Below are 26,453 nucleotides of genomic sequence, written 5' to 3'. Positions count from 1 at the left end.
CAGAGCACAGCCTCTCTGCTACTGTGCACTGAGGTGGGTGGGCTGCGGCTGTGTTTTTTGTAATGAACCCCTCGGCCCATACGGTGGCTGGGGTGAAATAACTTTTTATTCCTTCTGAATTCCCTTTTATCACTCCTCCATGTACATTTCACCCCTCTCCTCCTCTTCCCATCTCTTATCCCCCAATCTTCAGGCTACCTTTGTAGAAGGCCCTAGTGGGCAATGAAAAAGCCTGAATAAGATGAGGACAAAAATTACAGTCAGTCGATACTGTAAGTAGTACCACGGTGGGCTTGGGTGGAGTTGAAGCCAGTGGTTGCAGGGAAGTCTGTTCGTTTCATTTACCAGCCTTCCCCGCCCCCCGGCGCCCCCCCCCACCACCAGTCAGGGGTTGGTTCTGTTCAGAACTCCTCTGTCCCTTTCTTCATCTCCTGGTTTTGCCTGCCAATTGGAAATACGACTGGGGTAGTCACTTTCTTTCTTTCTTTCCTTTGGTTTCCTAGGTTTTTGGGTCCACTGCAATGACTCAAAGCTGAATGTATGCAGTGTCGAGGAAGTGTGCAAAACTCAAGCCTACATCCTTTTTTACACTCAAAGAACAGTTCAGGGCAGTGCAGGAATTTCAGAAACCCAACTCCAAGCTCAGGTGCAGTCCAGCAACAACGGTGAGGGCAGACCACGGACCTTCCCCTGAATGGGAGGCACGTTTCAAGGACTGGCTGGCTTTTAAACTATTGATGTTCGTGTATCTTTCCTCTTAAAGGAAATAAGGTTTAGGGCAGGAACAGAGTACTAGGTTTGCCTCACTGGGACTACAGCAGAAGGTGCTAGGTGACTCATGTTCTATCATAAAATCTGTAGTCACTTTCTTTTGAATGGATTTGGGAATTCCCTCCTTTGATAAAACAAATCAAAAGGAGTAACTTCTATGAAGATTCTTTTCATCAGTTGCTTCTGAATAGAGAGGATCTGGGTGGAAGAGAGAGGGGGTAAATTAATCATATGCAGCCAGGAGAGCAGCCATGTTTTCTTTCCATTACACAATTCCCCCACTAATCAGGACCTTCTTGTGGCCCCAGAAGAACCCTTCTGATGTGAGCAGCCCTGGACAGAGCACGTGAGGTGGGTCCCTGGGCTGGCAGCTTGCTGGATGGGAATGGTTCCAAGATAGGAGGTGAATAATAAGGATTTGTCCCCACAAAGGAAGTAACCCTCAAGGGTTGAAAACTAGCAGACTTCCTCTTCCAGTGGAAGAGTGGAATGAGATATAGGGCAAATTTCCCCATGCAAAACAGGTTTTTCAAGTGTCCTACCCTCCCTGGCTGCTGCTGTCATTTAATCATCCCATGTCTTCTGAGACTGGCATGAACATCCCTTCGTTCTAAAGAAGGAGCAGTTCATATGGGGAAGCAATAAACTGGTCCATGACATGTTCTTTGTTGCATGCTGAGCCTAAGGGCACCTGTGGCTACCCAGTTCTGTAGCATATCCCTGGTTCAGGTGTAGGGCAAGCACATGGTTTGGTGTGAACTGGTCTTTAGGTCACTTGTCTGAGGCTGTCTCAGAGTTCAGTTGAGGGTAGGCAGGGATAGCTGGTGGTCCAGGCCTTATCTGAATGCCCATCACCTGTTCTCACCTTGGAGCAGCATGCAGCTTGTCTCAGTCTGCAGCTTCTTTCTTGCACCTGGAGGGCTAGAACATTCTTGTTCAGCACAAGGTTTGGGAACTTCTGCTTTCTAGGGCTTAAGAATCGGCCCCAATATGTCTGAACAGTTCATGGCTGCTGGTCCTGGCCTGTTTCCTCCCAAATTTGATAATCCCTACTGTTTCTTTACCCACCTACACTTAGTCCCTCGGAGAAAAAAAAGTGTCCCGTCCTTTACTTAAGTGCTAGTAAAATACTTGTTTCTTTTTATACTGGGTCAGTTTCTAAGTGGGATGAAATTGCCCAGATGGAAACCCTCCTCCTCCTCCTCAGGCAGCACTGGATTTCCCTTCCCAGTCCTTTAGTTAGACTCACCGGTAGCAGTGAACGCAGACCGGAACTCTCACTGCGGGGGCTGCTGCAGCCTGCCTCAGCCTGTCACTACGAATGCTCATCTTCTGACTGAGCGTATCGTATTAATGTTCAGTTCAGGCAGAGGTACAGTTGTCGCTTGAAGGAAGCAGATGTGGAGGGAGTTTGGGGAAGGGTGGGCGGTTGGGAAAAGAGAGGATAAGAATGAGGGTCGTAGCTTAGGGGTGTTGATGAGCCCCGTTTCCAGAGCAGATCTGTAGCATTTGCTGTTGACTTCTGAGATGGACTCTCCCATAGGACCTGTCAGACAGCACTGAGACATGGAGGAAATTCAGACAGAAAGTGGCTCACCCTGTTAAAGAAGGGGGAGTGACTATATTTTAAATTAAACTTGCTTTTTCCAACACTGTGAGGTTTCTGTAATATTTAGCTTTTATTTGGAAGCGATAGCGTATGGCATTTTTTATGCTGTTTGGTTTATATTGTCTACTGCAGGCTTCTTTGTACAAGCTTGGCCCGGGCTCACCCTCTCCTGGACACTGTTTTAAAGTGTCACAGCTGCCCATGCTGCCGGAGGCTCTGACGTAAAGCTGTCTAGATCCACACTTTTAACTTGGCAGGATTGGTGATGACTTTTTGTGGCAGTGGAAAAGCCTATTAACTCAAAAACAAAAACAAAAACAAAAGCGAAAAAAAAAACCCAAGGAGAGTAAAAAGGAAAATACAAATTGTGCCTCATCTTTCTTCGGATGCTATCTTTGTTATTCTAGAAAAAGAGAACTTACAAATGGAAAAGAACTAATAGAACATCTACTTCATCCCTCAGGCCGTCCAGGGGGAAAGACTTAAGAAAAATGAACATTTAATGGAAAATTAAAAGATCTTCAAATTTAATTTTTAAAAATAGTTTTATACCAAATATTTATGAGAATTATTAAGCAGATTTAAGGACTTTGTGAAATAAGTGCTTAACTTAGCTGAGCACCCATTATCAAATTAGTAAAATTGTTTAAAATGAGTTGGACTAGAAACCACTCCCAGAGTCCTCACTGAGCTGCGTACTCTCGAAGGTGCCCCTGCAGTCACAGACACCTCAGGTACCCAGAGGCAGCAGCACTACCGCTGTTGAGAAGTTAGTATTTATGGAGATTTTTATTAAAGAGTTCCCTGCTGCATAAGCCAATGGCTGTTGTGAGGGAAATGTCCCTTTGCCTTTAATTTATTTACAGATTGGAAGTAGATGGGTTTCTTAGTTGCATCTTACTTTAGACTGAAACATTCTGAAGAGAAGAAGGTAAGAACCAGGTCGACGCTGACTAGATGCTGCCAAATCAAGCCCACGACCCCCTAACTGAACCTTACGGGCCTGCTTCTCCCAGGCGAGCAGTCAGAGTCCCGTTCCGGGAACCCTTCGTAGTTGGCTGGTGTGTTTACTTTCTGCCGTAGCCAGCCAAGATGAGTGCACCCTGGCCCTCAGAAAGGATTTTTACCTCAGTCTAGTTTGACCCTCATACTTGTGGTTGCCTCTGAGATGAGCATCCATGCTAGTGTTAAAAAAAAAAAAATTAGGTATGCCCTCAACAGCCAGGAACTGAAGCTCTTACTAAATGGTGGGCAGAGCTCTTGCCAGTTTTGATCCAGCCCCCTCTCAGGCTGAGGGGGGCAGTGCCACACTGAAAAGAATTTCCAGATGTCTCTTAAAATGTCATGAATAAAATTAGAAACTGTAGAAGTGTTAATGTGTCCTATGGACTCAATAGCAGAGTTTATTTTTGTTTTTAATGGCCAGGCTTCTAGAGTCAATGATTGTATGAGTTCCCTACTCAGGCTATGCTTGTAGCTTCATCCAAGTGCAAGAACTAATGAAGTGGATTGGCTGGCAGTGGGGCATGGCCCTAGCAGGCCCCCCCCCCCCCCCCCCGCATAAGCCTGAGAGGTCGACAGTAGTACAGAATGAAAACTTGGTTGGGTATGGGGGGTGGGATGTGGGTGGGGAGGCAGGGAAGGGGAAATGGAGTTTGTTTTACTTATTGATAAAGCTTTGTGAACTAATTTTATACAATTCATAACATTTGGTGCCTTGTACCCAGTTATGGTTTGCATGGGATTGAAAAGATTAAGGGAAAGGATGCCGCCTTGTCATTTCAGGTGGCAAATGGGTCTGTACAGTGTAAAGGACATTTGATACCAGACTTTTAAAAAGCATTTCATCTCATGTGTGTGAAAGATCATTATTCTTAACCAGCAGGTTCTGAAATTTTACTGTAATGTCCAGAATCTTTGGATTTGTTGACTATTCATCAAATGGCTGCTTTTTAAGGCAGACTGTGTACCCTGTTCTTTCTCACCACCCCTTTTACGTTCCAAACATTAACTCGGTCCTTTTCGGGTAGGCTGGGAGTGCTACCTCTTCTCAAACATACACTATACCCCTGTCGGGTTATATCTTATGAGTGGAAGGGTTGCTTTTCCAGCTGGTTGAAAGAGCACAAATATTCAAAAGGGGCTTTTTTCCCTAATGCTGGGCAACTTATGGTAGAAGTCGAACAAAAATGGTTCCTCCTCAAGTGTTACCTTCATTCGTTCTGCAGTTCTTTTGCACAAAATTTCAGGAAGCAGTGTAGAACACAGTCCCCTATATGTGAACCTTTAGATTGTCGAGCAAGCCAGTGCACTGTGTAGTATGCACGAGAAGCCTCGAAGAACCTGTCCCAGCCCCCCAGCCCCTTCCTGGGCAGGCACCGACTGCGATGGTGCTTAGTGCTGTGGAAGGGGAGGAGACCCAGTCCGCTCACCTGCAGGGCTGTTTAAAGCCTGTTCCTTTTACTCTGACCTTAAGGTTTCCGTCGAGCTCATGAGACTTCACCAAAGGGCGTTTTAAAATAAGCTCACCACTTGAGCACATTTAAGAATTGGTTCCTTCAGCCTAATTACTGGCCTAATTAGGTGAGGAGGTGGTACTTTTGGAGAATCTCCCATGGCAACCTAATGTTTTTACTGGGTAAGTATGCATCTCCCTGGTGGTTCAGATTCTTTTTGAAATCAGCACTAAAGCTGAAAGCGCCTTCTAAATAGGACCGTGAGTTTAATTTAGATCTTTCCCGTTTAACCATTCTCTTGGTCCAGGGCTTCGAGTTTAACCGGTGTTTCTTCCTTCAGCCCACACGTTGCTCTAAATACAACAGAGCTACTCTAGCACTGAGGCAAATGGTCATTTTTGTGGACTCTTTCCATACTTATTCTGCTGGCATGTCTCCATTTAAAATCTAAGCAGGTAGCAGAAGAGACTCCGTGGTACTGTGTTAGCCAGCCAGGGCTGAAAATCATGTGACAGATGTGGGACTGACTCCGCTTGGGAAGAATGTTGTGTTGGAATGGCGAAAGCCAGCATTTTAATTTACAGAATTAATGACTGTTCATCGAAATTTGAGGAAATTGTAGATTTGATAGCTTTACTTGCTAAATTCTTAACACTTTGAGGAATTAAGCCAGTTTAAATGAAACTTTACCTTGCCAGTATTATGGCTTTATAAACCAACTAACAGTAAACACGATTACTTGAAGCTAAAACAAAATTTTGAGTGAAATATGAATTATGCTTTGGAAGTTGCCATGTCTTAATTTTTCCTGGATTTTTATTTTCAACTTTTAAAAACTTTACAAAATACAGCTGCTCACAGTTATGAGTAGATGAGGTCGCAGACTTCAAGGATCTGTGTCATGCCTATGAAGAACAGGAGGTGCTGATATTTCTCAGCAGCGGTCTGATGCAGATCTGAAGGGGCCCAGAATCTGTGCTATGGCTTAAAATTTTCCTTCCTGATCACCATTTGGGAGGTGATGGTTTCAAACCTAAGCCTTGCTCTCATGTATGTGACCCTTCCTCATCGTAACACCCAGTAAGTTGGGTGTTAACACCTGTCAGATCATCTGTAGTCCCAGTGTAGATTCTCGGAGGGTCTTGGCTTCATGGTAAGCCATCCACAGGCGTGACTTCACACACGCTCAAACCCCGCCCTAACAGACGGGACCTACCTGCTTACTGCAAGAGAATGGTGCTTTGTAAAATATATATACACAATCTAATGTTCAAACAGATTTCTTAAGATCTGTGCCGGTAGGGTCAAAAGGGACTGTTTTGTCCTATTTACCTTTTGTGAACAGACTGCTAGACATCTGTCAACTCTAAGAGTTATGCCACTGTGGTGCATTCATACTGAACCCCCCCTTTCCGATTCATGTCCTTTAATTCCATACCAGTTCCAGACTTGGCATGGAAAAGCAGGATTTTAAAAAATGACTAGTAGATGGGGTGCCTGGCTGGCTAAGTCAAAAGAGCATGCAACTCCTGATCTCGAGGTCATGAGTTCAAGCCCCATGTTGGGTGCAGAGAGATTAAATGAACTTTAAAAAATATATTAAAAATGCCTAGAATAAATCAACTAGGAAAAAAAATTGCCTAGGGGAAACTAGCTCCACATCTATCTGAGCCTACATGAGTCTTTTCCATGCCAGTTCCTTATATATTCCATTTCCAAAGAATTCCGAACTCTTGGACAGTGACACTATTGTGAATTTAGGGTCAGAAAACCTCTATTTCCTTGTGAAGAAAGCAGCTTCCTCATGCAGTGTCACCTTAGTGCCCACTGCCCAGGCTTACGTACACCTTGCCTCCACTGCACATCACTGCCCTCTTTCGACCAACAAATCCAACTCGATGGCAGCAACAATGCCCCCCCCCCCTCCGTGCCTGGAAGACCCACATGGTGCACTAAAATGCTATGCAACACCAAATGCGGCTTCCCCTAGTCCTGCTCAAAAGTGGAAATTCCTCAAAAATAGTTTCACCTTATGTTGACATCAATGTACAGTGGCTACAGTTTCCTTTTTGTTTTTCTTTTAATATCAAGCAAACCACCTCTGTTACAATCCATGTTTAGGGCTTGTTCCTGTCTCTTGAGTGTGAAATATAAATCATGTTTTTATGATTTTTGTAAATCTTGACTTTTTACACCTTGTTTTTGTAAGCTGAAGTTTCTTATTAAAAGAATAAAATGATTCTTTGTGTGCAGTCTTTATTCCAAATATTTGTTAAAATACCATTAGGTTATTCCTCAGGACAAGAGCAAAGATCACCCCCTGCAGAAACTTAGGAACTATGTACAGAACTTTACAGAAAAGAGGACACCACTTTGGCTGAAACCTGACTGCTGATCAGAGAATGGAGTTCTGAGCGGGCTCAACAGAGAAAAGGAAATCAGGAAGGGAAGGTGCCCATCTAAATGAAACTTCAACTTCCATCAGGGCAAGTTTTGTGACGGGCACAGATTGGTGGCTCTGTTTTTAGAAGGTTCAAGTACAGCACAGGGGGTTCCATGTGTCTGCAATCAGAGGACAGGACAACACGTGCCATTAGAAATATACATGCACTGAAAGGAAATCAATAAGACTCAAAATTTCTTGCAACATCTGTAAACACATTTAACTAGGAATAGCCAAGGGACTTCTGTCAAGTCTCCTTCCTGTATTTTGTGAATAGATGATATAAATTATCGCTTCTCTCAGCCTCTAGAGCTCCTAGACATGCAGAGCAGTGGTTAAGTGCGTACCGATTTGGCTACACCCCCGGCTGAGGTGCCATTAGGTCAATGTCACTCAAATTCCTGGCCAGCCAAACGCCTGCAGCAAAAAGTCCCAAATTGAGGATCAGGTTCCTGGAAAAAAGACATTTCATTAACCCTGTGGTCACTGAGTCACTTGTCTTTAGTTAACGAAAGATAGTAAAAAATTTACCATCACCACTCTGGAAAAACCATCCGAGGCAAAAACACAGTTCTAGAATCGCAGGAACGTAGGGCTTTACAACTGTACGTTGCCCAAGACCTACACGGTTAAAGTTCGTTCCAGTGTCTAATACGAGCCGGATCAAATGCAAAGGCCAATTACGTACTCGCCCGAAAAGCCGGTCTGTGTTGGCGCCTCTTTTTTTCCCGGGTACCCCTGGTCAGGGTGAGATTCTCTAGACATTGCTCAGTAACTCAAAAGATCGCTTCTGCCGGACGGGAACTCTCCCAGTCAAGGACCTCTCCACAGCACAGCCAGAGCCACTAAGAGGCCAAGAAGCTGGCAATGTACAGGCGCCAGCCTGGGCGAAGAAGCTAAGTAGGGGAGGGACGCAGAGGGGCTCGGAGCACCAGAAACGGACAAGTTCCCGGGGCTTCGGTTACCTCCGGAAATCGTTCCTGTCGGTGGCGAAGCGGTAGACGCCCCGGAGCCAATCGCCCACGTTGTCCGGGATTTCGGGTGCTTCATTTGGCGCGCCGGCAGCGCTCACGCCGACCCCGCTGGAAGCCATAGCTGCACTCTCGGGACCCGCAAGGCCTCTCCTGACGCACGGCTGGGCGTCCGCGGAGCACGCAACTTCCGGTCTCGCACTTCCGCCGGCAACGGGCCGGCAGGGAGCGCCGCGGCTCCAGCTGGGTCTGGCTCCTGGGGGAGAGGAAGAACTCCCGGGCTGCGCGTCCACGAGCTCCGCAAGGCGGGGAGCGCGGCCCCGCCCTACCGTCACCAGCTCGCGTTCCACCTCCGGCTCCCTCCAGGCCTTCGGCTCGCCATCCTGAGCACCGCCACACGTGGTCTCTGAGTGATCACGTCATTGGCTCAGGAAGCTGCTGAGAATGGGGCTATCACACCCTGTGGGGGTGGCCATGGGGGTTAGTTCAGCAGGGGATGCGTAGCTTTGGGGGGTGTGGCTCCCCAAGAAAGTCTCCGTCAGAAGTCATAGATTGCGCAGGCTTAAGAGGGAGCACTCCAAGTTTGTGATCTGGCCGCCTCTCCCAGGCGTGTCCCTGATTGCGTTCAGTATAGGATTTTATAGGAGGAGGAGAGCCTCGCTCTCCCACCTAACAGATCACATCCCCTCCTCTTTCTCCGGGCTGCGCCGCTAGCAAATGGTGCAGTGCTTCCTGGAGGTGTCGCTGTCCCCAGCCTGGAGGCTTCCGGGGGTCTTCCAAGGACCGGGAAGGCGCTGGCCCAAGAAAAAGCCTTCGGGTTCCGAGTCAGAAGAGGAGCAGGTGGGGCAGGGGGCGTCCTCCTTGGCACCGAGGGGCGTCTCCAGGCGGCCCCGCTCCCGCCCTTTGGGTGCCTCCGCCTCGTCCCCAGCTCGACCCTCCTGCTCCGGACTGGATCGAAGCAGCCCTCTCTGGGTTTCCGGACTGGAGAGGGAAGCAGAGGCGAGAAGGGCTGCCCGGGAGGTGGTAGCGGGGTCCAGCAGGGCGCAGTCTCCTTCAACTCTGTCGAGTCTCGCCTCCCCTGTTTCAGGACGGGTCAGAAACGCCCATCTCAGAGCCCGGAGTCTCCCTCTCCCTGATCCGAGCGGGGCGGGCCCCAGAAGCCAGTTCCAGTTGGGGTCCGGCCTCCCGCCCCGCCCCCTAGCCGTGCGCGCCGCGGCTGCCGCCGCGACTCCCCTCCTGGGCTCCCCGCCCTTCCCCGCCGCCGCCCACCAGAGGGCGGCCGCGTCCCCAGTCCGGGAGCGAGTCCTGCGCCGCAGCCCCAACGGTGGCGCGGGATGGGTTCGGGAGGCCCTTGGAGCGCTCCGGCCAGGGACGCGCGGTGAGAGCTGCGGGCCCCGAGGCTTGGGTCTGGGGGGTGCGGTGGGGGGACGGGGGCGCTGCTGGACCGACGGGACGGCGTGGGACCGGGGCGAGGGTCCCAGCCCGGGAGAATCCCCTCCTCAGCCCAGCCCAAGCCGCTGCCCCCTTCCCCTTTGAGCTGCACGTTCTCCCTTACCAAGCGACGCCCTCCCTTCCAGGGTCGGGGCCTGGCTCGAGCCGGCATCCGAATAGCGACTCTCAAAGCAGCTGGGGCAGCAAGGGCTGCCCCCCGGCAAGGCATAACGTCCCCCGCCCAGGGGCCCGGCGCAGTCCTGGCAGCAGAAGTGGTTCTCGTGCCAGCGCCGTCCCTCCGCTTCAGTGCAGCGCCGGGAGAAGATCAGCTGGGAGAGGGAGGGAGAACAGCTCATTCATTCATTCACTCATCCATTCACCCAATAACCACGTCTTATACCCAGTTAACGCTAAAGCACGTCTACAGACATCCCATTTGATCTCAACCACTCTCGGATGCAGGGAGGGCTGATTGGCCTAGCCAGGATCCCGCTAGCAGGTGGCACAGCCTGAAGAAGTGCGGCCCCGGTCGCCTGGATTCCCAACCCAGGGTTCCGCTCGGCCTCTCAGGCTGACATTATGGCAGGTCCTCGCCTGATCAGCTGAGCACAGCACTGGGCACCCGGCAAACCGAGATGAACGTCTGCCCAACAGTCCTTCCTCCGGAGAAAGTCTCTCAGTCCAAGAAAATCTAGGGGACTCTGCTTGCAGTGGGGGAGGGCAAAAGGCAACGGGTTCCCATGCCCAGAACTCAGGTCAGAGCAACAGGGAACACAAAGGTCCCCGGCTGGTTCTGAGTTCTTCACTTCGCGTCCCCTTACATCCTGCCACGTTGGACCCTGGGCAGCCCCCTCCCAGCAACCCGCTTTGCCCGTACCTGGTCACAAGCCGGGCAGCGCGGCCGCAGCAGCTCTGCGTGATGACGGCCGCAGTAGAGAAGCCCGTCGTGGTAGAAGTAGATGAGGTTCATCAGGGCCTGGCCGCAGGCCTGGCAGGCAAAGCAAGCCGGGTGCCAGCGGCGCCTCTCTCCTGCGCGGGCCGCGAACACTCCGTACTCCCCTGGCCTCAGCCGCTCCCTGCACTGCGGGGGAGGGGGGGGGGGCTGGTCAGAGGCCGCACCACGCTCGTAGCTTCCCTCCTGGCTCTTCCATCCCAACCCCAACCTCGACCTCACTGTTCTCCCCATACCCCTGGCAAGCCTGCCTCCACTGCAGGCTCCACCAAGAACCCCTAAACTTGGCTTCTCTTTTTCAAGTGTGCCAAACTGTCAATCCCCCACCCCCTTTTCCTCACCGGAGTCCCTGGAGCTCGCCCCTTCTGCCCAAGTGAGAAGGCAACGGGGAATGGGCGGGGGCACACTACATACCTTCTCGCAGGTGTGTTCTGCCAGCTTGGGAGGTACCAGGCGGGCCACCCCCTGTCCCAGGGCCTCCCGCCTCCGTTGGGCACAGAAGAGCCGCAGCTCAGCCAGCTCATCGTCCCCAAGGGCCAGGCAGTAGCGCTCCTGCAGAAACAGGCCTCCTCTGAGACGGGGGGAGCCTCACAGACAAGACCAGAGTTTGAGGGGAGGGAGAAAGCTTAGCTGCTGGGTCAAAGGGAGGTCGTAGAAGCTCCCGGAAGTGCAGAAGATAACAGCGCAGAAAGGCGTTGAGAAGGAGAGGGAGAGAGGGAAAAGGGATGGAGGAAGTCTACCCCAGTCTCACCTCCCCCCAGGAATGGCCACCACCACCCAGGTCCTGACAGCCCACAGCACTGAGCCCTGTCACCACAAACGTAGATCGTTACCCGCAGTGAGCTGGAGCTCACTATCACTTTCCATTGTTTTTCCAATTAATTCCATGTTCTCCTGTCTTGCCCCCCCTTCAACTGAAGTGTAAGCCTTCTAGTCTGGACACACATAGGGCCCCAATAAATATTTAACCATACTCTCTACATTTGTACATTCCATTATCGGTTTCAAAAGTGGTTCATGTCCATTTTCTCATTTGCTCTTCAACTAAGCACGGTGGGCAGAGCAGAGGCCATTGCGCCCATTGTGGAGACTGGAAAGCTCAGGCTGGGGAGGGGGGATGACTTCCCCAATTAGTGGCAGAGCCAGCCAGGCCCTACATCCGTGTGCTCTGGCTTCTGCACCCACAGTAAACAGAGAGAGGGAGGTAAGAGATCGGGACGCTGGAGAGAGGGAGACCCACATCACTGTCCTGTGGAGGCAGCTGTTGCAGGAGGATCCGAAGCCCAGGCCAGTCGGGGGCCCCGCTGGTGTCCAGGCCAGGGAGCCCCAAGCTCAGAACTTTAGGACCCTGAGGAGATGCAGCGGGAGAAGGGTGGTTAAGTTTGCCTTCCTCTTCTTTCCTCCCTCCTCACTGACACCTCTTCTCCAATCTGGAATGACTCCAAGCACCCCCTCCTTCAAGATCAAGACAAGGACAGCTGATCCACTCCTGCATCTGTGGTCCAATTGAGGCAGGTTGGGGAGGCCCTATACCCCCAAATGGCATCCTGTCTTATGCTTTAAATCACTCCCTTTACTCCACTGGGTCAAAGCCTAGAGTCTGCTTTGACAACACAGACCGCCCCCCCCAGGAGAGGTAATGTGTATTCATGTGAATAAGTTTAAAGTTGAACCCCCATGTCCCATCCTGAGGCGGCTGTAGAGACAGGGATTCCTGCAAAGAGAAAAGGGTCATGGGAGGCTGGGCACAACAGCTAACTACCTTCCAGGTGGTGGAAGTGGGAGGAGGTCTGCAGGATGGAGGGCATGTCGGGTCTCAGAGGGAAGGGAAGGGCTTCCACTACCTGTGAAGTCTCCTCAGGGAGCCCCTCTGGCAAGTGGCCTGGGTCACTGTCCGAGCTGGCTGGCGGACCTGGCTCGTGAGGGCTGAGGCTCTCCCCTTGGGGGGGCCCGTCAGAGTTCAGCACTGACATTGGCGACAAAGTCTGCCCAGAAAACAAGAACACCTTCCATTTACCAGCTGCCTACACTGTGCGAGGCAGTGCTAAGTGCTCTGCAGGAATGATCTTCCATCGTCCCAACCACCAGATGACCTGGGTGGTATTCCTGTCCCCATTTTATAGACAGCTACACTGAGGCTCAGGGAGCAGAAATGCCTGAGGTCACACAGCCACTAAGTGGCTGAGGCCAGGCCTTTCAGCTCCAGAGTTTCTGAAGCTCAGATTCTGGGGGTCTCCCAAGATTGGAAAGGAGGAAAGAGGAGGCCACGACGGAAGGAGAGGGCATTCCCCTTTTCTAGTGAGCCTTTGGGCAGACTGGCCCCTTCCCCGCCTCCCCAGCCTTAACTCCCACCACTGCTCACCGTGCACTGACCACTCCCAACACAGGCCCCACTTTCTTAGCTGCAGGCTCAGGCCTGGTAAAAGGACCACATCAGCAGGAGCCCTTCTCAGCCCCTCCAGCCCATACCCTGAGCTCCAGAGGTAAGTACAGTCTGCACCCCGAGGTTTAGTACTGATGTTTCTCTTTGTGCCCTGTGCCCATCTCAGTTCCTGATCTAGTCTCTAAGCTCGAGAACAGAGGAAAATCTTGTGCTTCTGGCTTCTACCTATAGCAGCAATTTCCAATTTCACTGGATAAATCTAAACACATCTCTTCAGCTCTCCTTGGGACTGGCCTTAGCAGGACCACAGTATCTTGGGGGTGGGGGTGACTACTGAAGTAATAAAGGAAAGGGCCCTGCCCTCAAGGAGCTCATAGTCTGGTGGGTAAGACAGAGATGAGACCCTGCAGAAAGAGGCCAGAGCCCTGGGCAGGTATATACAGCTCCTTAGGAAGAAAAAGAACCAAAGCAAACTTTTCTATAATGTTTACTCCATGCGAGGGACTATACTAGCATTTTACATAATATAATGCATCCTCAAAACAATCCTATCAGGTAGTTTCTGTTATCCCATTTGATGAGTGAAACAAACTGAGGTTAACTTGCCTAAAGTCACACTAGAAAGCTGAAGGATGTCCTAGGAAGAGGTGGCCTTTGAGATCCAGGGTAGATTCTGACAGTAGCTGAGCACAGGAGGGTCTCACCAAATCCCAGGCCTCTAGGAGACCCAGCTGTGGAGTTGGGAACAAGGTTTGGGCTATAACAGTTATATTGCTTCCCAGCCCTGAGCACCCCTCCTACCTGCGCCCCCACCTTCAGATGGCCTGTGCCACCCATCCCTGCTTCCACACCCATCTGCTTCCTTCCTGTTCAGTCCCTCTCGTCAGTTTCCTGTGGAAAGCAGCCAGGATGGGCTGTTCACATTCAGGGCCAGGAGTAGCCACTTCCCCTAACAGCACTGCCCCTGCTCCAGGAAGCAAGAGGTGCTTGGGAGAGGGTCGGGCACAGGATGGGGGCCATCTGGGACCTCAGAGTGGATTTGTACCCCCTCTTCCAAGTTATAGTTTGTATGAAATTGCCCCCCACAGAAACAACCCTCAGAAATCAGCTCTCACCCCTCACCCTTCCATCCTCCCACCTCCACTCAGCACTGGACGACGTCTTACTAACATGCTGGATTCCTTCAAGAATTCCCCTCCCCTCAGGTCTGAACCCCATCTCTCGCCGCACCCCCCCCCCCCCACGGGCAGGTGCAACCGGCCTCAAGAGTTCGACCTTCCCAATCCACCCCTGCCCTCGATGACAGAGCCTGCGCGGTCCTAGGGACTGGGGAGGTAAAAGGTTGGGAAGGTTTTCCGCGGACAGTGAGAGGGAGAAAAGAAGTGCCCGGTCCCGCCAAGTGCCCTCTCGACAGATCCCCAAAGTTTTTTCTTGGACTTCCCCGGGACTCAGCTGGGGTTCCCAGTCTGGCTGCTGGGAGTTTTGGGGAGGGAATGGGATTCCGCTGGGGTCTCACCCTCGCTGCGCGCCGGCGTCCGGGCCGTTCTGGACAGACCCCGCCGTCGGGCCCCCCACCCAGTCCCCACCCCGAGGCCTCAGCGCCTGCCTCTGCCCGCCCCGGGAGCGCGGCCCTTCCTCTCCCACGCCCCCCGCGGCCCCTGCCCGCCCCTCCCGGACTGGTAGAGAGGACGGCTCGGGAGGGGCCTGGAGTTGCAGCCTGAAGGAAAGAATTTGGGGGATCTCAGGGTGGAAAGTGTGCAGGCTCAACTGCCCCCCCTCTCCATCCCAGGGGTGTAGCGCCGTCACGGCGCCCCAGGGGGCACAGGAAAGACACCAGGGAGCTGCCGTCGCGCTAGGTCTTTAATCGCTCGCGGAACAGAACGCCTTTCGGAGCCAGCAGTTCCCCCCTCCCAGACCCTCTCTCGGGTCTCCTAGCGCCGCCCCTCTCTGGGTGTCCTCGCCCTCACCCAGTTGCCTCGGCCGGTCCCCAGCCCTTTTTAGGGATCCCTTGTCTTGCCCTTCTCCCTTCTGTCCCTTCAGGCCTTTCCCCCATCTTTTTTGCCTCTCCTCCACCTCGGTCCCTTTTCTGATCGCGGGAGTGGGAACCTCTGGTCCCAGCTCTGGTTCCCTCCTCAGCCCCGCCCCGCGCCTCGCGCCCCGCGCCCCGCCCCGGCTCAGCTCCTCCCCGCCCCGCCCCCGCGGGGCTAGCTCTGCGGCTGGCCCGGAGCGCCCTCTGGCGTCTGCGCATGCTCCCTGCTCCCGACTGCAAAGTCCTCCAAAGGGACCTTCTAGGCTGCGTGCCGGTCGCCCCCGATCGGGTCGGCCCGCCCGCAGCGTCTCGTTGGTGCTGCCGGTGACCTCCGACCCCGCGGCCGCGGGGCGGGGCGGGGAGGCCTTAGCTCCGGGCGGGCGGCGGCTGCTGCAGCGGGACCCGGGAGCGGGGCCCGGCGCCGCCCGGGCCGCGGGGCGATGTGAGTCGGGGCGCGGCGGGGCGGGGACGAGGCGGTTCCACCGAGGCCGCACCGCGCCGCGCCACAGTCTCCGCTCCCTCCCGAGGAAGCCCTGGGCGGGCGGGCGGTGGAGTCCCGGGGCTGGGGGCGGGGATCCAGGGACGGCGCGCGGCCCCGACCTCCCCCATTGCTTCCCGGTGTCTGTAGAAATTCCCCTGACAACCCCGCAACCTAAATCTGTCGCTCACTCCCCAGAACCACCCCACCCCCACCTCCGGACACACCTTCGCTTGTCCTGGAGCCCTTGGAACCCCCTCACTCCGGCGAATTCTCCTGTTAACGCCCGCAGAGCCACCATTCTCCGGGATGCCCCCAAATGCTTCCAGAGCTCTGCGGTTCCTCTGATCCTGCATACGCCCCATTCTCCCTGCACCATGCTCAAATGCAAAAAACTTGCCCACGTTTTCCCGAGCCCTCATATATTTTGAGTCCCCGTAACCTACCCTGACGCTCCCATCTCCAATCTACACCTATCCCAGACCAGAGCCCCTTCTTCCTGTCCCAGCCAATGTAACCCCCCCCTCACTGAAGTGTCATGATATGTTCTGATATCTTAAAGACAAATGAAGGGGACAGAAAAAGGTGCAACACCCTCCCCCATCTTGCACCCTATAATTCTTGGTTTCACCCTGACTCCCTGTTGGTGGCTCAAGCCTCAGTATTTTCCCAGCTGCCTGTCTTTAGGCTGTGATCACCTCCCTCAGCCTGCTTCTGTCTAGAGAATAAGCCAGGCCAAGTGGGTGGGGGTCCTTTTATCTGGGAAGTTGTACGAGGAAGCAGAGCACAGGGGGCCCTGGGAAAGGATATTGCTTTTGGAAAGCAGGAGGGTGGGATTTCAAGGATCTCCAAGGTCCTGGCTTGTCAACTTGTCCTCCTGGGCCTCATTTCCGAAATTTTGATTTATTATTAGCATTTATGTTAAAATTTTAGGCCTTTAAGAGCTTGGGAGACAGAAAATCTATCAAGCTTCCAGATGTGAGATTGAGAAAGCTTGGTTTGTCCTGGAGGAGGCAAATGTCCATTTTTGTGACCTTTTTCCTACATACTTACCTCTAGAATTTATTTAAGTGAGAAGCCTCCCCGTTTACAGATGTTTCTCTTGAAGACTAAGGCCTTGAGGTGGGAGGTGGGGGATTGCCTTGCCAGAGTCTCCCAGACCTTAGTGGCTACAAAACAGACTAGAATATTTTTCCTGAATCTTAAGCCAGCGTTCTTTCCAATACATCACAGGGTCCTTTTGAGAAAGCTCTCTGTAAAGTTCTCTGTCAAGGTAAGGTGGTGCTTTTGGTGTTGGTTGTAACGGGTTTCTGCTGCGTTCTAAAGGCAGCTGAAAAGGCTGCCTCATTGCTACTCGGGGAGCCGCTCCCACTCAGGGCCTGTGGGACTTACAATTTGTGGCCCCTCTGCCCTTGAGCTCACTTTCTTTGTTGTGTTTCTGTCCTATTAGGACCTGGAACAGATATCCAGGTGGGATGGACTGACAGCAAGTGAGTTTCATTAACAGCTGGGGGTGAGGTTTAAGGTTTCCACTAACCTGTGGTCTCTGTCTCCTGTGCTAGGTGAGCCCCAGGTGTGTCCCAGAGGGATCCAGGGGACTTCTCTGCAGACTGCTTGCCATGATGCCCCACCAAGAACAGGGGGAATAAAGGGGGGTCCTTCCCCATGCCCCTCCCGTGGTCAGCTCCCCAATGGCCTGGGTGAGGTGAGAGCTGTGTATAGGAGCCACTTTTCTGGAGTTCTCCAAGTTGGGTGGAATGGGGGATACAGGTCAGGATTGTTCAAGGCTTTACACATTCATTGGGAGTTTTGGAAGGATATCTGATCTTACAGATTCATTTTTTAAAAGATATATTTACTTATTTTAGAGAGAGAGAGAGAGAGAGAGAGAGAGCGTACAAGCAGAAAGGGCAGAGGGAGAGAGAAAAAGAGAATCTTAAGCAGGCTTCATGCCCAGCACAGAGCCTGATGCAGGGCTCTATCTCATGACCCTGAGATGACAACCTGAACTGGAATCAGGTGTCAGAGACTTAACCAAGCCACCCAGGTGCCCCTTACAGATTCATTTCTTTCTCTCTCTCTTTTTTTTTTTTTTTTTTTAAGATTTTATTTATTTGACAGAGAGAGAGACAGCCAGCAAGAGAGGGAACACAAGCAGGGGGAGTGGGAGAGGAAGAAGCAGGCTCCCAGCGGAGGAGCCTGATGTGGGGCTCGATCCCAGCACTCTGGGATCACGCCCTGAGCCGAAGGCAGATGCTTAATGACTGCGCCACCCAGGCGCCCCTGGAGACTCATTTCTTACATCAAGTTCTGGTTGGGATTGTTGGCTGTGTGTTTCTTTGCTCCCTTAGGTCACTCCAGCTTGGTGGTCTCCTCCCCATTCTAGACAGAGGCCTCACTGTTGTGACATATAATCCAAGTGCCATAATCCCGGAGGGAAAAGCCAGATAGTAAGGCCTCTGGTCTCCCGTTTAGGCAAATGGGAGCAATCCGAGCATTTATCTTTTTAAGGAAGAAATACCTGATGAAAGGTATAAAAAATGTGCTCTGTTTTAAGTTCAGTCTTCTTACTGTAGCTTTTGACCGTGGTGTGATGCCTCAGGGAAGGGACCATCAAAAAGATAAAGTTGAAGATGTTGGGATGGTGGTGAGGGGACAAAAGAAAATCTGGGTGATGTGGGAAGGGTGAGGTAGAAAAGAAGGGAAAAAAAAAAGAGGAAGGTCCAGGCCAAAGTGTGGGGGACTCCCAAGGTACAGTTTCTGTGCTGAATCTGGGTGAAGGCCCTGGACTGGTATCCGGGTCCCTTCGAGGCAAATCGCTTCTTCTGGTCCCCTGCCTATTTATTTATTTATTTATTTGGAGTGGGGGAGGAGCAGAGGGAGAGGGACTAGCAGACTCATGCTGAGCATGGAGCCTGACGCAGGGCTCGATCCCGCAACCCCAAAGATCATGACCTGAGCTGAAATCAAGAGTCGGATGCCTAACCGACTGAGCCACCCAGGCGGCCCTCCCTGCTTTATCCGTGCTTTTCCTGCTGCCCTGGCTTCCATTTGCTTTCATTACATCAGTCAGAATCCTCCTCACTTCTCAAGGTCCAGATCAGATGTTACCTTTGAGAAGCTCTTCCATCCCTCTGTCAGCATTAACCTAACACATGCTAACTTGAATTACCGTTTATCCTGGCCCTGGATGTGAGAGTGTGAATTTCTTAGAGGAAGGACAGGGCCCTACTAGGTCCAGGAGTAGGTGATCACAATGAGGTGGTTCTTCCAGAGTCCCCAGAGCGGGGCTTTTTGGAGCTGACCTTGATGACCTTATCCCTTTCGTTTTCCTCTAGGGCGGACTGGCTGCTCTGACACCATGGGGAGCTGCTGCAGCTGCCTGAACAGAGACAGCGTCCCAGACAACCACCCCACCAAGTTCAAGGTACCCACAGCTCCCTTTTCTCCTGAGCTCCCAGCATGGCCTCCTGGGCTCGGGCCAACCTGGAGTTGGTTTGCCTCCCTAGAGAAGGTGAAGTGACAGGCTGAGGTGGTGGCTCGTGAAGACTCCTCAGGGACCCAGACCACTGCCCACCGTGTGGCTCTCCTACACAGTGAATGTCCTACAAGGAATGCAGAAATACTGGGGTGCAAAAACCGTGCTTTTGGAACATTCAATCCTGCCAGTAGCTCTCTGTAGCCTTACGTATAATTTTTTCTGGAGAAAACAACAAAAGCCTGTGTTTGTGAGTTAATATGCATAAAGTATGCATAATGCACGATAAGCCCTATTTTAGCGTTTGCTGTTGGCTTTGGGAAGCTAAGGCCAGACCCAGTGGACCTGGGCACTCCTGGCCCCTGGTACCGCGCACCTCCCTGTAGGGGAGTCCCCTCCTCACGCCCAGCTTGCTGAGATACACCTTCTCCTGCTCACCAGAAGAGGGAGCCCTCAGCAAGGTCCTAGAGTTGGGGAGGTGGTGGTGGAGGTCTGTTGTCTCGCCCCCCCCGCCCCCCCCCCCCCCCCGCCCTGGGGGCCTTAAGATTTTGAGATTGTAACCAAACCCCAGGCTCCATTAGAATCCGGTCCTTGGGCACAAGCCATGGACCTTGGAGTTCCTCTAACCTTGGTCATCAAACTGCCCAACCTTGGAGGTCAACTGACCACCCCTCCATCACTGCCCAAGTGACAAAGCTGAGGCCTAGGGAAGGACGGTGGGTCAGTGGCGCTGCTTCATCTGCTTGGTCTCCTAGTGGTCACGTGGCATACCGGGGAGCCCAGTAGAGGCAGGTGAGCTCCCTTGGCCGCCCAGCCGCTGCCCCGCATTGGCCTGAGGGACTCCTGAACGTACTTGTTGGACCCACCCACTGAGCCTCTGTTCCCTGGCCGCCAGGTGACAAATGTGGATGACGAGGGGGTGGAGCTGGGCTCCGGGGTCATGGAGCTGACACAGAGCGAGCTGGTGCTGCACCTGCATCGGCGCGAGGCTGTCCGCTGGCCCTACCTCTGCCTGCGGCGCTATGGCTACGACTCCAACCTCTTCTCCTTTGAGAGCGGCCGCCGGTGTCAGACGGGCCAGGGTGAGTCCTGCTGCTGCCGCGCGCTGCACCTGGGCGGGTACTGGGGCAGGAAGTGTGCGCTCGGGACCGTGGGGAGGCCTGTTGACATGGCAGGTGTTGCCCGGGGAAGGGAAGGGTGATGGCCAAGAGCGGCATGTTGATCCGGAACTAAGTGGACTCCCAGCCGAGGCTGTTTGTCCTCAGGCATTGCGGCTCCAGCCTGGGTCCTTTCGTGGGGGCATTTGTTGCACGGTCCATGGGAATGAGCCAGTGCTCCCAGGCCAGAGCCCATCTGGGAAAGCAGGCGATTCCTCCCTCTGTTACTCTAGTTTCGAGGGTACCGCTTGTCCCCTCTGTAGGAACAAACTTTCTTCTGAGCCCCCAGGTCATACACCCTGGAGCCCGTGAATAGCGAAGGGTCAGGCTGGGAGCTCTGGTTACCTTGGAGCCGTGCGGCTTGGGAATGATAGGCTCGGAGGCCGGACTCTTGGGTGTCCGATGTACAGAGTAACTGCCAAGAAGTTAATCTTTGTCTCCTGTCACCCAGAGTGTGATGTATTCTCCCTTCTTCCCCTCTCTCCCTGCAGCCAGGGGTCAGAGAGTAGTGATTGTCCCATGAAGTCAAGGCCAGAGCCTGCCGTGGCTCTTTGAAGGAGGAGCGTGGTCTGGGCTTATCTCCTAGGGCCCAGACCTGAGCTCTGCAGAAGGAGCCCAGCCCGGGCTTGCATTCGATGCAGTCAGGGCTGTGACTGCGGGGTGGCATGAGCAGGCTTCTCTGATGAGGCCAGCGTCACAGCAATGAGTCTCTGACGTGCTGTTGCCTGGGAGCCTTCCCCTCCACGCATCCTCCCTTGTGGACCTTGGAGGCAGGGGTGCTTACACTGGCTGAGCAGAAAGAGGACAGGAAGGGGCTTTTCGTCGTGGGGTTTCAGCCACACTTGGGATTCCAGAGGGGTTGCCCTAGACCTACCTGCACACCGGGTTCTCCTAAAACTCCGGGCTTTCCCAGCCTTGCCTAGCCCCTAACATATCTTGCCAGAAAAGTCCTTTTCCTTCTCTTCCCCTCCAGCCTTGCTGCCCCATTCCTAAAAACCTCAGTTGACCCATATCCCAGCCTGGTTTTATTCATCTTTGTTGTGGATATATGCATGCACGCACCCCAAGTAGCCTCCCCTCAGTGCCGGGCCCTCCTGTTGCCAGGATGGGGTGTGCAGAACCCAGGCTGGCCCAACACCCCAGGGGCATCTTTGGATCCCTTGAATCACAGGAACTCGGTCCAGTGCTGCCATCCCTGGGGCTGTGAGCTGCTGCATTGGGGTCCGAGGCCTGTAAGGGGCTGCATTGTAGAGCTGCATGGTGGCCTGGCCGTGTGTGTCCCGCAGCAAGTCTGCCCATCCTTTCTTCCTTCCGCACCAGAGCTTAAGTTCCGTGAGCCAGGGGCCTATCCAGAGTAGACATTCTCTCTCTGGCCAGACACTGGGCTGAGTACCCAGTGAACAAGCAATGAATAGGACAGACTCTCCTGCCTTCAAAGAGCTTGGACGTGGTTGGGCATTGAGCTGAGGGTTGTGCCCTGGGTAGAGCCCCTTTCTCTGGGGAACAGAGGGTGGCAGGCAGAGGGCGATGGGGCAGATGTGAAGTGGAGTGGTCATTCATCTGACACAGTAGTGCCCGCACTGAATCTGCAGGGGAGACCCCCAGTGGGTGTCTGAAACCACAGACAGTACCGAACCTGTATGTACTGTGTGTTTTCTTACACGGACGTGCCCGTGATACGGCTTAATTTACGAATGAGGCGCAGTGAGAGATGAATGACAATAATAGTAAGGTAAAACAATGGTAACAACATACTGTAATCAACGTTCCGTGAACGTGGTCTCTCTCTCAAAATATCTTACGGTACTATGCTCAGCCTTCCTGTGATGATGGGGGAAGATAGTGTGCCCACGTGCTGAGAGGAAGTGAGGGGAGTGACGCAGACAGTATGAGGTAGCGGTAGGCTCCCGCCGACATGGGGCTCGTCTTCTTCCGGACCCCGCTTGACTGGGAGTCACTGAACCCGCGGAAAGCAAAACTGTGGATAAGGGGCAGCTACTATGCTTTTCTGCTTTGATGTTGACTTCTTGTCCCCTCACCTGTGTACCCCTCACCTGTGAACGTGATCACGCCCGGAGGAATGCAGGTGCGGTATGAGATCTCTAGCTGATGGTAATGGTGAGGGAGGGGGACGGCAGGGCGCCTTGGGCCCAGCTTCTCCCCCAGCTCTTGGATCTGAGGGTGTGCTCAGGAGGAGGGGCCTCCCTGCCCCTGCAGGCCTGGGACTCAAGTTCAGGGACATCCCTGAGCGTCGTGCGTCTGTTCGGCCTCTCTAGCCCCTGCCTGTTGGCGCGTGGTCAGAGGAGCCTCACTTCTTCCTATGCTCCTCCAGGGATATTTGCCTTCAAGTGCTCCCGGGCCGAGGAGATCTTCAACCTGCTTCAGGACCTGATGCAGTGCAACAGCATCAATGTGATGGAAGAGCCGGTCATCATCACCCGCAACAGCCACCCGGCTGAGCTCGGCCTCCCTCGGGCCCCCCAGCCTCCCAATGGTGAGGAGACCCCCTCCCCAGCCTCCGTGCTTGTCCACACGTGCCCGAGCCCAGGGAGGGCCGGGCTTGGAGGCACAAGGCAGGCAGGCAGGTGGGACGGCCGGGCGACCCAGCCTTCCTGGACAGTCGCCCGCCAGCTGATGACTCTTGGGGATGAATAAGTCCTGGTCTGGCCAATCAGGTGACTCAGTCTGAGGCTGGGGAGTCCTGGGCCTTGTAATGACTGATGGTCCGCGAGCAGACAGGAAGACATTGAGTTTCCATGGAAACAGCAGTCTGGAGATATTTTGCTTCCTTCCTCTGTCTACTGGCTCACACCCATCTACCTCGCCTGACTTGGTGCAGGCATCTTTGCCCGTGACTGTTTTCTGGAGAGGTTCCCACACCTTCTGCTTGTTTATTCCCTGAGTCCACACTGAGCTCCTGCTCGGTGTTCTCTCCGTGGGCTGGCCTGTGGGGGAGTGCAAAAGATAGAGAAATGCAGTCCCTGATGTCTGGGAGCTTCCCTGGAGCTCACTGGCAGAGCTAGAATGGGGTGAAGGGACAACGCAGTGACGACAAGGTGGCCTTAAGCGTTTTAGCTAAGGCTGGACCGGGGGAAGTGGAGCTCATGCTGAACTTGGAGGGAAGGGGCAGAGTTTGAGGAACAGAGAGGTGAAAGAGAATGGGGGCTGCCGGTTCAGCGGGGCTCACCACCTGGCGGGCCCTGGGAGTGTCTTGCCTCCCCCAGAAGACCCCGGGACGCCACACGTGCAGTCGCAGGTGATTGTCAGGTGGTGTAAGGAACTCCCCCCCCCCCCACGTGGGCTTGTCTCCTGTGTGCCCAGCTCTAGGCTACACTGTCTCCAGCTTCTCCAATGGCTTCCTTGGCTGCCCGGGAGAGGGCCTGAGATTCTCAGCACCCCGGCGCCCCTCGACGAGCAGCCTGCGACACCCCTCACTTGGGGAAGAGTCCACTCGTGCCCTCATTGCCCCTGATGAGCAGGTGAGGAAGCAGCTGTCTTGCCCCTCCCCATTGCTCTGGGCCGGGGGCGGGGTGCTAGGACACATGGCCGCCTCATAAGGATCATGGGAAGGGAAGAGAATCACCACGGTCCCTTACTGTCCAGAAAAGGGATGCAGCTTCCCTGGGAAGTTGGGTGGACCAGGAAAAGGGGGAATCCAGCTCTTCTCCCCTGTGCCTCTCTTATGCTGTCCCTTCTGCTCTCTCCTTCCTCCCTGCCCTTGCGCCCTCCTGCTTCACTTGGAGTCCTTCCCCCAGTCCCACACCTATGTCAACACGCCAGCCGGTGAGGATGACCACCGCAGGAGCCGGCATTGCCTGCAGCCCCTGCCCGAGGGCCAGGTGCCCTTCCCCCTCCAGCCTGGGGGCCCTGACCCCCGGGACCCCCAGGTGTTCCTGCAGCCGGGCCAGGTGAAGTTCGTGTTGGGCCCCACCCCTGCTCGGCGGCACACGATGAAGTGCCAGGGCCTCTGTCCCAGCCTGCGTGACGCCCCCCCCCACAACAACAACAACGAGGGCGCTTCCGAGTGCCCGGCCCAGCCCAAGTGTACCTATGAGAACGTCAGCGCCGGGCCGCGGCCAGGGGCCAGCTGGAGACTGAGCACAGAGGAGCCAGGCTGGAACAGCCTTGCCCACCGCCGGGCAGCCCTGCTGCACTACGAGAACCTGCCCTCCCTGCCCCCTGTGTGGGAGGGTCAAGCCCGGCAGCTGGGGGAGGAGGCTGGGGATGACGGAGACTCGAGGGATGGGCTCACTCCTTCCTCCAATGGTTTCCCTGATGGCGAAGAGGACGAGACCCCGCTGCAGAAGCCCACCAGCACCCGGGCTGCCCTCCGTAGCCGTGGCGGCTTCCCTGTGCCACTGACCCGCCGCCGAGGCTCCCCGAGGGTCTTCAACTTTGATTTCCGCCGGCCGGGCCCCGAGCCCCCCAGGCAGCTCAACTACATCCAGGTGGAGCTGAAGGGCTGGGGTGGAGACCGCCCCAAGGGGCCCCAGAACCCCTCGCTCCCCCGAGCCCCCGTGCCCACCACCCACCCTGCCCGCAGCTCAGACTCCTACGCCGTGATTGACCTCAAAAAGACCGTGGCCATGTCCAACCTGCAGAGGGCGCTGCCCCGAGACGATGGCACTGCCAGGAAAACCCGGCACAACAGCACTGACTTGCCTCTGTAGGGACTTCCTCGCGCTCTGCCTCACGCTCCTGTCCCCTGAACCCACACCCCGGGTTCACGGTTGCTTCGCAGAAGGGCACCGAGGTGGAACCAGATGCTTCCCTGCGCTGGCTGGCATCCCCAAGGATACCAGCCACTGAGTCTACTGGTCTCCCGAGTTGGGGAGAGAAGGGTGACCGGGCGAGGAGGAAGCCGTGACGTAAACTGTGAAGGGTTCCCCTGATGCATTTAACACCCTCCCGTTATGTCCATTTGTCTTGTCTGTCGTCTGTCTGTGTGTTCTCTTTGGTTGAAATTTTGAAACATTTTGTACCTGTTGATTTTATTTATCAGTTTATTTTTCTATTTATTGTTTTAAATGTAATTTAACATATTTATTATTAATATGATTATTTTTAAATTCTGGCTTGGTGAATGATGTCAAATTCTTAGGGAGTCATTCCTGGCTTGGTTCTGGGTGGGCGTAGGGGAGGCCTTCTAGAGGCAGGGGCTTCATTCTGGGAAATTTTCGGGTGGTGTTGTTCTTGTGGTAAGTCTGTGACCGTTTCTTTTTCTCCTTCAAGAAGCCCCGGCCCAGAACTTAAAGTTGCCAGGGATGGATGTGCTGTCAAAGGAAAGCGACAGGACAGCTGGAGTCCTGGATGCAGAAAGGGGATCTGGAAGGAAAACTGCCCTGATGGGAACAGCCTGACCCTCCTGAGTTGGTGGGGGAGGGCAGGGGTTGGGGGAGAGGGGGCTACACCAGCTTTCCCCTCTCTAGGACGCCCTACTGATGTCCCTTCTGCCACCAGGCAGGTCCCAGGGTTTCCTGATCTCCTTTAACACCTTGGCCCAGAGGTGGACCCTGGATCCTCCTTCGGCACCCCCAGCATGGCTAGATCAAGGCTAGAACCTTTAAGCAGGACTTTGCTAAAAGCCCAGGAATAGCAAAAGGAAAAAACAGAGTGTAATATATCACCAACTCATTGGGCTTGCCTAGTTATTTTCCCAGAGAACTGCTCCTCAGCAACGGACTCTTTGGGGTGCTTCTACCCTACCACAGGAGCCAGCCCTAGCAGAGTCACCACATGTGAACACCTGCCTGGAAGCCGGGGGTCTGCCCAGGGCTGCACGAGCCCCCAGCCTGGTGCAGTGTTGCAGGAGCTCTGTTTCCTCGTCTTGAGGCTGCCTCTCCCTCCTCTCGCCGGCCTCCCTGCCTCCAAGACTCCATTTCTATCTCGGCCCCCTGAATCTAAAGGAAATCCAGCATCTGCGATAAGCTATTCAGGGCCCAGGGGAGGAGTGGGAGCAAGGTTTGTGCAAGACTTAGGGACAAGCCTTCTTGTCTCTGGGCACTGTTTGTGCCCCAGCTCCCTGCCCCACGGAGCAAACAGACCTGTCCTCCTTACTAAGGAAATCGGCCAGGGCGGGGCCTACCCAATACCCTCCCTGCCTGCTGTCCAGGACAACACGGCCCGTGCTTCAATTTCGGGGCTGCCCTCTACCCTGGGTGGGAATCGAACTGACCAGTTTCCAGGCTTCTCCACCCTCGGATGTCACTCTCTTGTCAGTGAATGGGTGACAAGAGAACTGGTCCCAGTGGGATGTGGGAGAGGCCCTTCACCTGGGGCCTAGCAGGGTCCCGGG

At 54.1% G+C, this 26,453-nt stretch overlaps 4 protein-coding genes across 8 annotated transcripts in view; 2 read left to right on the top strand and 2 right to left on the bottom strand.

Annotated features, from left to right (window-relative positions):
• The window catches only part of USP49 (ubiquitin specific peptidase 49), an 80,689-nt gene extending 73,613 nt beyond the window's left edge, over positions 1–7,076 (top strand). For all 3 annotated transcript variants that reach the window (XM_057303870.1, XM_057303871.1, XM_057303872.1), the window contains exon 8: positions 504–7,076. In XM_057303870.1, coding sequence (XP_057159853.1) covers positions 504–694 — 191 coding nt within the window. In that variant the 3' untranslated portion in view covers positions 695–7,076. The remainder of the gene's footprint in view (positions 1–503) is intronic.
• Positions 5,639–9,378, bottom strand: TOMM6 (translocase of outer mitochondrial membrane 6). Its single transcript, XM_026507469.4, has 3 exons — positions 8,245–9,378; positions 7,627–7,731; positions 5,639–7,398 (listed from the first exon to the last, which is right to left on the bottom strand). Exons 1-2 carry the CDS (start codon positions 8,370–8,372, stop codon positions 7,635–7,637), a joined length of 225 nt encoding a protein of 74 aa, XP_026363254.1. The 5' UTR covers positions 8,373–9,378; the 3' UTR covers positions 5,639–7,398; positions 7,627–7,634.
• Positions 8,961–14,137, bottom strand: PRICKLE4 (prickle planar cell polarity protein 4). Its single transcript, XM_026507470.4, has 6 exons — positions 12,475–14,137; positions 11,874–11,981; positions 11,048–11,185; positions 10,559–10,762; positions 9,806–10,010; positions 8,961–9,328 (listed from the first exon to the last, which is right to left on the bottom strand). The coding sequence occupies exons 1-6, from the start codon at positions 12,604–12,606 to the stop codon at positions 8,961–8,963; spliced, it is 1,155 nt and encodes a 384-aa protein (XP_026363255.1). The 5' UTR covers positions 12,607–14,137.
• A 1,265-nt stretch (positions 14,138–15,402) lies between these two features.
• FRS3 (fibroblast growth factor receptor substrate 3) lies at positions 15,403–25,230 on the top strand. 3 transcript variants are annotated; one of them, XM_026507471.4, is made up of 7 exons: positions 15,403–15,487; positions 17,086–17,228; positions 18,862–18,950; positions 19,897–20,083; positions 22,491–22,652; positions 23,480–23,637; positions 23,914–25,154. In XM_026507471.4, exons 3-7 carry the CDS (start codon positions 18,885–18,887, stop codon positions 24,826–24,828), a joined length of 1,488 nt encoding a protein of 495 aa, XP_026363256.1. In that variant the 5' UTR covers positions 15,403–15,487; positions 17,086–17,228; positions 18,862–18,884; the 3' UTR covers positions 24,829–25,154. The 3 variants fall into 3 exon arrangements, with proteins under 3 accessions (XP_026363256.1, XP_026363258.1, XP_044243159.1); XM_026507473.4 differs by lacking the exon at positions 17,086–17,228 and having other exon boundaries at positions 15,410–15,487; XM_044387224.3 differs by lacking the exons at positions 15,403–15,487; positions 17,086–17,228; positions 18,862–18,950 and adding an exon at positions 18,958–19,251 and having other exon boundaries at positions 23,914–25,230.
• The last annotated feature ends 1,223 nt before the right edge of the window (positions 25,231–26,453 follow it).

Source organism: Ursus arctos, unplaced genomic scaffold (assembly GCF_023065955.2).
Source record: "Ursus arctos isolate Adak ecotype North America unplaced genomic scaffold, UrsArc2.0 scaffold_29, whole genome shotgun sequence".
Lineage (NCBI taxonomy): Eukaryota > Metazoa > Chordata > Mammalia > Carnivora > Ursidae > Ursus > Ursus arctos.
Note: the sequence above shows the minus strand (reverse complement) of the source record. Positions and strands in the feature narration are given on the sequence as shown.